At 41.8% G+C, this 10,000-nt stretch overlaps 1 protein-coding gene across 3 annotated transcripts in view; it reads right to left on the bottom strand.

The window, feature by feature from the left end:
- LOC137992248 (elongation factor-like GTPase 1) overlaps positions 1-10,000 on the bottom strand; it is a 29,851-nt gene that overhangs the window by 7,760 nt on the left and 12,091 nt on the right. For 2 of the 3 annotated variants that reach the window (XM_068837461.1, XM_068837462.1), the window contains exons 10-14: positions 9,317-9,416; positions 7,809-8,150; positions 6,609-6,979; positions 4,751-5,371; positions 1,776-2,509 (exon numbers count right to left, since the gene is read on the bottom strand). In XM_068837461.1, coding sequence (XP_068693562.1) covers positions 1,776-2,509; positions 4,751-5,371; positions 6,609-6,979; positions 7,809-8,150; positions 9,317-9,416 — 2,168 coding nt within the window. The remainder of the gene's footprint in view (positions 1-1,775; positions 2,510-4,750; positions 5,372-6,608; positions 6,980-7,808; positions 8,151-9,316; positions 9,417-10,000) is intronic. The other variant, XM_068837463.1, reaches the window with a different exon arrangement.

The following is a 10,000-nucleotide window of genomic DNA, read 5'->3' as shown; positions in this document are numbered from 1 at the left end:
ATTAGTATTGTAAACCGCGCAAATATTGCATTGTAAACAGTGTTAATACCATGTTTTAAGTAGTGATTAGATTGCGATAAGGTCAACACTTTGTTGTAAATAATGTTAAAATTGTGAATAGTATAATTACTGAGTCGTAGGTAGTATTAGTATAATTGTTAATAGAGTAAGTAGCGTGTAGTGTTAGTAATGTAATGCAGTCAATTAAAAAAATAATAATAAATAAATAAATAAATGTACTCCTAAGAGGAGTTAATTTAACACCCACTAAGAGTAATTTTTACTCAGTATACTAGTTAATATTCAAAGGCAATGACTTTGCTAGAGTAAATTTTACTCCTAAGAGGAGTTAATTTAACACCCACTAAGAGTAATTTTTACTCAGTATACTAGTTAATATTCAAAGGCAATGACTTTGCTAGAGTAAATTTTACTCTCCCTACAGAGTAATATAATATGCTGGAGTTGATTTTACTCCTATTTATCGGGATACTGGGTTAAGTCTACCCCACTTACTAATTCTACTTTCTGAGAAAAAAAGTAGAAGAGGATTTTACTCCTATATATGTATTTTTGTAGGGTAAATTTAAGTTTATAGCCAGTCTAAGATGTGGAATTGGGGTTGTTTTATTTTTGTGAAATCCACCGATTAATTCTTTGTTTTCAAGGAGTTGGAGTGAAAAAGTGGAGTAAAACTAAACGCAACAAAATGTACGCCTGTTATTTAGTACTCCACTAATTAACCCTTTAACTCCCAATAGTGCCACTTGTAGATTTTACTCTGTCTAACGCCAGACGATTTTACTCGTCCATGGGGAACCCCACGGGGCTGAAAGGGTTAACAACAGCTGGATTCACTCAAAAACTATGTCCCCATTAACCCTTTAACTCCTAATAGTGCCACTTATAGATTTTACTCTGTCTAACGCCAGACGATTTTACTCGTCAATGGGGAACCCCACGGGGCTGAAAGGGTTAACAACAGCTGGATTCACTCAAAAACTATGTCCCCATTAACCCTTTAACTCCTAATAGTGCCACTTATAGATTTTACTCTGTGTAACGCCAGGCGATTTTACTCGTCAATGGGGAACCCCACGGGGCTGAAAGGGTTAACAACAGCTGGATTCACTCAAAAACTATGTTCCCATTAACCCTTTAACTCCCAATAGTGCCACTTATAGATTTTACTCTGTCTAACCCCACGGGGCTGAAACTCCCTTTTTGGAGTTAAATCTACTCCTTGAAAACAACAGTGTACGCGTAAAATCGTCGCGCTGCACTGTTTTGTCAGCGGTTTAGCAAAACAAAACATGAGCCCGCAAAACTTTTGTGTATAGAGAAAGCGCTGAAAATGGCAAATGGCGAATGATCTAAGGAATGGAGTTGTGCACGTCACATCGCAGCTAAATTACGCTACAATTATGCTATCTTCAGATTGAAAGAAAATTCACGGCGAAAAAAAAAGTAATTTCTTTATTTATTTTAGCAAAAATAGCAGCAAAGTTGCAACTGCTAACCCTTTTGTTTCGAAAGAGCGAACTAAAACACGAGTACCCACTAAAAATGGAAGAGATCTTTTTGGGCAGAGCAAAGAGCCAAGAAAATGAACCCCTTATAAGTTGCCATGTCCAGGAAATCAACTCGAGTGACATTCGCGAAAGCGATCCCTCAGTCTTCTGTGCGAACTCTGCTCACTCACAATTGCAAAGCCATGGAAATCTTGAAATTTCTTTAGTGTTAAAGTAAAAACTATGCCAAATGAAGTTTCCTACCTCCCAATGGCTAAACACAAGCTGCGGATTTGCCAGTCCACTCGTGCGCTTTCTAATTTCCTCAGCGAATCCAAAACTCTCTGCAACTGGTAGGACGGCCGTGACGTCAAATACATCAGAGCCTTCCTTCATTTCTTCCTTCAGAACACGTCCCTCTCGCTTTGCAACAACCGCGTACATTCGCCCCAAGACTTCAGCAGTGGCTTGAATTTCACAGGTGTACATAGCTGCCATAAGACGAACTGGTTGAAGCAGAAAGGCGCGCCTGCAACCTTCCTTGACAGCGGACATGAGCTGTCCTGAAAATGGCCCGAACCTGTCGAGTTTCTTGGAAGAGGAATACTTTTCACCAGTATTTCTACAATTTCCATTTCTTGGGTCGTGTTCTGACGACGAATTTCCCTCGTCTACTTCGTCTCGTTCTGCTTTAAGCGCTTCTTCAAAATCAGTATTTTCACTGTCCCTGAAATTGCGTTGACAATCGTTTTTACCCTCGTGCGCAGGTTCCTCCTCTTTAGAACTAATTGATCCTTCTAATTCTGTCTTACCAGGACAACCAGTCGGCACTGACGATCCGTCATTTTCTACTGAAGTCCACTCCTCTATAACAAAACAGACACCCATCAACGGTTCCTCGCAAAGAGGCCCTGCCAATGTCGCCAATTGGAATCCGCTAACTATACTATTATCATAATCACGGTAACTTGCCTCCGATTGCAAATGGTTTGTACTCCCTGTAGTAAAGAAAGAATAAATAATTAAAAGAAGATTAGATGAACTTCTACACTTAACGTCTTTTAATGCAATTTCTTTTTGCGTATGGCCAGAAATCCAAGCAAGCAGATGCACAGCCAAATTTGCTAAACAATTAGGCAAGTGTCAGGGTTAGTGCTACCTTTCTTGAAATAGTCACGTAGCGATTAAAACTACGCGAATTTATATTTTGAGATGACGTTTTCGTTGCCGTCGCCGTTGTTGTTGTTTAAAGGGACACAGTCAGCTTTGAGACCACGCTGGCCTGGACACTAGTTTTGTTACTTTTGAAAAGAGGTTACCTCAACCCGAAATCAAAATTACGCGTCGTAGACATCGACAAAATCTGCGTCAATCGTGCTTTTTGGTTCATTTGATCTTCGATATTTTACTCAAAACATATTAAAGAAAATTAATGCTCTGCTATAAATTACACTCCACGATAACAATGAAGACGTGCATTTACTTCGATTCAAGATGTTTGAGGATTTGCCGACGGGATGCGCCCGTGTTGTTCTGATATGCAAATTAGATGAGAAATGGTATCTAATGCACATGCGCACCACCTATTGTCTGTATTTCGAGACCCAAGTGATGCTGAATCCGCGCGCATCTAATTTGGGGCATTGCTGGACACATCTGGAAGTATACATCCCACGTCCTGACGGTAATTGAGATCGACGTGCATCTAACTGCTTGCTCTTCTGGATAGAAAGTGGAGAGTGTAGCACTTGCATGTATCTATGAAAAGCAAAACTGAGAGGTGACAATCCCCGCGCATCTTTCTGGCGTGGCTCAGTTGATTAGGGCGCGGCTTTCGGAGCAAGAGGGGTCCCCGGTTCGATTCTCGATGACTTCAACGTCTGTTTGGACTTTCCTCTGATGAGTGTAGCTATAGCTTTACATAGGACTGATTAGAGTGTAATAAGAAGTGCTAGTTTTGTACCCCATATATGAACCATGTGAGCGTTAGCCCTACTAATGGAAATGGGCCCACACAAGGACAGAGAAAAACTCTGACCAGGGTGGGAATTGAACCCACGACCTTCGGGTAAGATCACCGCTGCACTACCGACTGAGCTACAAGTCACGGCAATGAACATGTACAAGTACAAGGAAGGGTTACGTTTTTACTAACGTTGGCCGTGTAGCACTTTATAATTATTTCAACAGACTTAACTGATTAGAGTGTAATGAGAAGGAAGGGGTAGTTTCTAAAGAAACTGTGGTGCTGCGTCGGTGGGGAAGTAGTATTCAAAAATTTGGTTTATCAAAGGAGTTGATAATGTAAATTGGCCACCGTACAGAGATTCTAAAAGCTGACGTTTCGAGCGTTAGCCCTTCGTCAGAGCGAATCGAGGAATTATGGGTTACGTGTAGTTTTTATAGTAGAGTAGGAGCTACGCTATTGGTGGTAACATGGCAACGTGAAAAATAGGAATATATTAGTTAAATGAAAAGCATTCGTTAATACCGTGAGGATTAAGGGTGCCGATTTGAAAGATGAATTTTTGTTCCAGATTCTTGCGGCTTTCCGTCGTACCTAGATGTAGGGAAAGGCCGCAGATAGCCATGTGTTTTTTGGAGTGGTTAGGCACCCTTAATCCTCACGGTATTAACGAACGCTTTTCATTTAACTAATATATTCCTATTTTTCACGTTGCCATGTTACCACCAATAGCGTAGCTCCTACTCTACTATAAAAACTACACGTAACCCATAATTCCTCGATTCGCTCTGACGAAGGGCTAACGCTCGGAAGGTCAGCTTTTAGAATCTCTGTACGGTGGCCAATTTACATTATCAACTCCTTTGATAAACCAAATTTTTGTAATGAGAAGGGTCTAGTTTTATACCCGTAAAAGGGAGAACTGACAGAGGGAGGGGGGTTAAGTGCGCACCGTCGGCTTCCATTGATAGCAGTTTCGTAACTGAAGGAACTACCGACGGTAAATAAATTGACTTTACTTACTTTACTATTTCATTCTGTGCGGGGTGACGTGCTCCTCTTACATATTTCATTTATCAAACCTGAAAAGTTCATTCTGCAGACTGCAGCAGCTCGCCATGTAACAAAATGGGTCACAAATATACAAATATAAGTCCTTACACCTTCGCGTCGTCAACATCATTGTTACCATCGATCATCTGTTCATAACAGTTTTGATTCTTCGCATCCAATTTTTAGTTCCGCTGAAAACAACGAAGACCGTGTACTTTACCTGCTATCCCCAAATTTTGCCACACAGAGGCCCGCCTATATCCCGGAATCCTGTTCAACAGCACATTGCTTCCAATCCTACGCGGGCCGAACGACCAGATATCATCCGCCGCTCCATGCCACACGCTTCCCGCCTCTTTAAAAGCGGTACATAGATCTTGATAAAAAAATTTCAACGCTTCTCTCGTTGACGCCTTTACTTCAGAAGCCAACTGTTTCCTTTCAGCGACGCTTGAGGCGGACGACACCGTCACCAAAACTTTGATCAAATCGCTTTTGTTTTCGAGTAACCCTGCCACTTCCGTCGGAAGTGGAGTAGCTCTCATGTGCAAAGTACACAGTCTGTTTGCTGTTTTGATTTCAATGAGACCTTTCTCTTTGTCAAGGACATTTTTGTTCCCGTCGCTTCCCTCCTCTGTGTCGATCTGTTTGGCTTGCACTGAGCTTGTTTCGCCGACAATGGCCTCGTTGACCCTGTCCACCGTTGGAGGACGTACGATAGTTTCTCTGAATGGAACAATAGGTGCTGATACATTCAACTTGATACCGGCGAAGCGCTGCTCCAAATCGTCAATGCAGCGCTGCAGATGGACTTCGCCTGCACCAACAATCACATGTTCACCTAAAAGGAATGGGAATTCGTAAAATGAAAATCAACCGGTGACTCGAACTCCTTGCCTTCGTATGTTATGACTTCCACCCATTTTCCTTTCGTTTACTTTCCATGAAAACATCATTCCTCAACCATCTACGCTCAAATGTTATTTAAACTTCCTTGTGGTTAGTGTCTCTTGTGAGTAGCGCATTTTTGTTTTGTTGTGTGGAAGGTACAACCATCCTGCCATCCATGATTTTGGTTAGCAAACTGTCATTAAACTTAATTAAAACCGTTCACGCAACCAGCGGATTTCACCGTGCGCTCTACTGACATTGGTTCAGGTCACACTCGAACAAACTTTCCACAGTGATGAGAATTTAACTTTGGCAAACATACTTTTGATTCTGGCAATTTTATTCAACTTTGTCCTGGTAAATGTACGTTGGATTTTTCGCGAAAGCAGCGGTGGCAGGTTAAAAATAAAGTCGACCTCTAAAGCATAGTTCATCGCGAGTTAATCACGTTTATCACAGTTAACTTTGTTGACCGTTTTTTTTCACACGGTTAAGGTCTTTTGCTATGGAAGAGAAAAGGGGGATTATTTTTCTCACGCTCTTGCACTTTCCCTCGCATGACACTCGCGACATCCAACGCGGCAATGCTGGTCTGGGAAAGAGGGAGGAAATAACGGAATACTCACAAAAATGCCTATGACGTTGCCCTACCACTTCATCTTTCTCACATACGAGAGGGAAACTGGATATTTTCGGTTTACTTCCAACAAGATGAAAAAAGGAGAAATTCGCATTTTCTCAAGGACCTCTGTCTGCGAATGTACAAGTTTCGAATAGAAATTACAACTTATGAAAACTAAATTCCAAACTGCAACATTTGAATACAAAAAGAAAACGAACTGAATTGTAATGGTTGTAGAAAAATGAAACCACCCTAAAACAAACTTAATAGTGGGATTTAGTATCACCCAACTAGTGGACTAATGCAAATCCTGAAAAGCGTGACGCTTTCTTTCGTCTTATTCCCAAATAAATATTTCTTCAACTTGCATTTGCCAACTTTGTTAGACCCTTCGCCCTCAAGGGCCACGGGTCAATAGCCCATTCGGCTTCGCCTCATGGGCTATTCGTTAAGTATGATTTGTGTGACCATCTAATCTGAGACGAGTTAGCCAAAAAAAGAGAAGTGATATTCACACTTTAAACAAAGGATATTCCAATATTTCATCTTAACTTCATCAACGTACCAGTTTCTTGGACGAAGGTTTCAACACACGGATCAGCCTGATTGAGTAGCCTCAGTCCCCTAATCAACGCAGGCATGTCAGCCGGGTGGACTGGCTCTACAGCCAAACGAACGATTGGCCGGGCCTCCATGGGAAGTGCGGTGAATGGAGGACACGCAACAGTGCTGGAAATTGTAGCAGATTTGAGCACGTGACTTTCAAGGCCACCTATCCCCAGGACATTCCCCGCCGGAACGGAGTCGAGGTTTTCAAGTTCTCGGCCCATGAGTAAGTAGAGATCTTGTACGATGAAAGAAGCTACGTGTTGGTTAGTGCCTCGGTCTACTGACTTGGCTATGGATAGGCCGTCGCTTACGTCATCTTTAATACTGCTTTGGAGAAATCGAGAGAAAAAGTACATAGAGCGGTTTTCAATCGGGTGTCGAAAGTAATTAGATAATTACTTTGGTTTATGATTACTTCACTCAGTGATTGGTTCAAAGTTCTCGCGCAATTTTTTTCAACCAATCAGAAGTGAAAGCAAAACCAATTGTGGCTCGCGAGAGCACATTTTCCCGCGCTTTGTGTCATCTACGAGTAATTACTTCGAGTTTTGATTGGTTTACTGGATTGTCTCCGTCTTTCTTGATTGGCCAAACTAATTACTTTGGTTTTGGTTTTACGACACTCATTTGAAAACCGCTCTACTGATAGCTGGGGTAAGAGCGTTTCTTCGTTGTACTTGCTCAACCAATGAGAACAACCGAATGCAATCAAGGGATCCAATCACGACCCAAAGGCCCGGGAAAACTAGAGGAAGTCACAATTGGTTTCAAGCCTCCGTACCCTTGGAAAAAAACTGTTCAAGCGTTTCAAAACTTGTTTTTTAACCCTTTCAGCCCCGATAGTGCCAAATGGCACTTATAGATTTTACTCTGTCTAACGCCAGACGATTTTACTCGTCAATGGGGAACCCCTCGGGGCTTAAAGGGTTAATGTAGCACTCGAAGTGAAAAACTAATGGCAGTCAATAAATTATTCTTTTGACGTTTTCCCAATTAAACTAACTAGCTTCATTCTGACACATAAAATCTTCAGTCGTTTGTCCATGTTAGCGAGGTCAGTTGGAAAATTAGCAAAATATGGCAACAAATACCTAACCGTGACTATGGATTGAGGCAAGAAAATTTAAGCTACAAAATTTGGCGGTTAACCTTATACCTGTTTATAAGAAGCGATGGATCCTGGGTATTCAAAAGTGCCACTTCTGGAAAGGGTGTCTCTCGTGGGTCATGTTTAGGGCCCAGCACGTACAACTGCTGACCCTTCTTTACGGTCCCACTGTAGACTCGTGCGAATGCTAACATGCGACTCTTGGGGATTTCCTTAGCCTTGGTTAGCTTTCCTCGGTTGTCGCTGTTTTCATTTTCGTCATTCTCTATTGGAGCAGGTTCCAGGATAAGCGGCGTTCCATTTTCAAGACCGGAATTGCTGGCCAGCATCTCAGCGTGTCTTTGTCTGGCATGCTCGCGCCGAGCAGCAATTTCCTCTTGTGTCAAAGGCCTGCAAAAATAGAGAACAGTGAGACAGTGTTCTACCACAGAGGATCTAGGTATTTCAAATCTACAATAGGTCATTTTTGCTGGTCTTGAATACAGGTATGTCCAGAAAGGAGCGTAGTTTAATGTAAGCCGCTTCTTGTTAGCGTCACAAAGTGTCCTCTGACTCTTTTCCTTACCTTTAACATCTCTCTCGTCTGTAAATTACGGACAATTAACACGTCACAAAGTGTCCGCTATACTCAAGTATGGAGAAGCCAGTGCATTATATTTATCCTAACCTAAAAACAACGTTAAACTAACACTTCCTGCTTTAATGTTGGAAAGAGGTAGGAAATGCTTCGACATAACTGGACACTTCGTATTGGATATCAGATAGCCCACTTTCGATGTATCAAAATACAGTCCTAAACAAAAGGCATCATCTCGAGGCTCTGGGGAATAAATATAAGGATTGGTATGAGTTTATTCCCCAGAGCCTCGAGATGGTGCCTTTTGTTTAGGACTGAATTTGAACATATCGAAAGTGCGCTATTGGGGCTGCATCTGTATATTCAGTGACTTGGTCTATGATGAAAGGAAAGGAAAGGAAATGAACTTTATTTAAGTGTCTAATCGTTCTAGCGCTGGAGCACTAATTGGGGACACTGTAAAGTGAAATTAACAATTAGCACAAATCAAGTCAAAATTTTGGTTTTTGAGGAAAGGGGAAACCGGAGTACCCGGAAAAAACCTCTTGATGCAGAGTAGAGAACCAACAAACTCAACCCACATATGACGCCGGATCTGGGAATCGAACCCGGGCCACATTGGTAGGAGGCGAGTGCTCTCACTAAAGCGCCATCCCTGCACCCCAGTCGAGACTCTCTCCATGATTCAAGGCACGGACAGAAGACTGACGTTTACTTATGTCAACCAAATTCATCAGAAAATGGTACAACTATAGCGGAATTTGAATCCACAAATGGATGATCGTGAAGAGTGGAGATAGCTCTAACAGATGATGATGACAACAACGAGGATGGGGAAGTTGAAGCCAGAATCACACCGCGGTCGAAGAAGACCTGGTTTTCAAACAAGCGTCAGAAAAATGTTGTGCATGTTACGTATGACAAAAGGAGGGTGGTTGTAGCGCTTTAGTCTATTCGACTATCAACAAATGACTTCTACCTTTTTCGATGTTTTGGAAGGGCACTTTCGTCAACGGCAAACATTTTAGAAACAAACACGATAATTGGATCATCATCAGAGGAAGAACAGGCGAGAAAATCTGCGAGAAAAACAAACAAAATCACACTGAAAGAACATTTGAGACGACAAAATGTCCATTAATTAATAGTGACTAGCGTCCCTTTCTTTTAATAGGCGTGCCCTTTCCTTTTTTCGCTAATTAATACATGCAGAAGGACTCTCGTGATAACTTTGGACCACCCCTGAGGAAGATACCAAACAGAGTGTCGAACGATTGGGTCTTTTCTTGCCAGGATGAAAAAAAAACACTTTCTTTTGTAGCTTATTATGTAAACAAAACACTAGTTTAAAAGTCCGAAAGCCCGAAACTCCCATGCTGCATATTAATAGAACCGCGTACACACGCATTGCATTCCTACACTAGCGAGTCTTTGATGTCATTTTCTCCTCGACCTAGCCCTCTCAAGATTTTAAAGGAAGTAATGGCGGACCGTTAAATAAGATAATTCCAGCAAAAAAACAAACAGGAAGCTTTTTTAAATCAAGGCTTAATTAAACCTTGAGTGACTTGGTGTTTAGTTAACATAGGACATTTTCCATTTGACAGAACTGACCGGCCAAAGCGGGAATTTGGAAGACACCAACCCTACAACACGCCTTCAA

This window comes from Montipora foliosa, chromosome 2 (assembly GCF_036669935.1).
Source record: "Montipora foliosa isolate CH-2021 chromosome 2, ASM3666993v2, whole genome shotgun sequence".
NCBI lineage: Eukaryota > Metazoa > Cnidaria > Anthozoa > Scleractinia > Acroporidae > Montipora > Montipora foliosa.
This window is presented reverse-complemented; position numbering and strand designations above follow the sequence as displayed.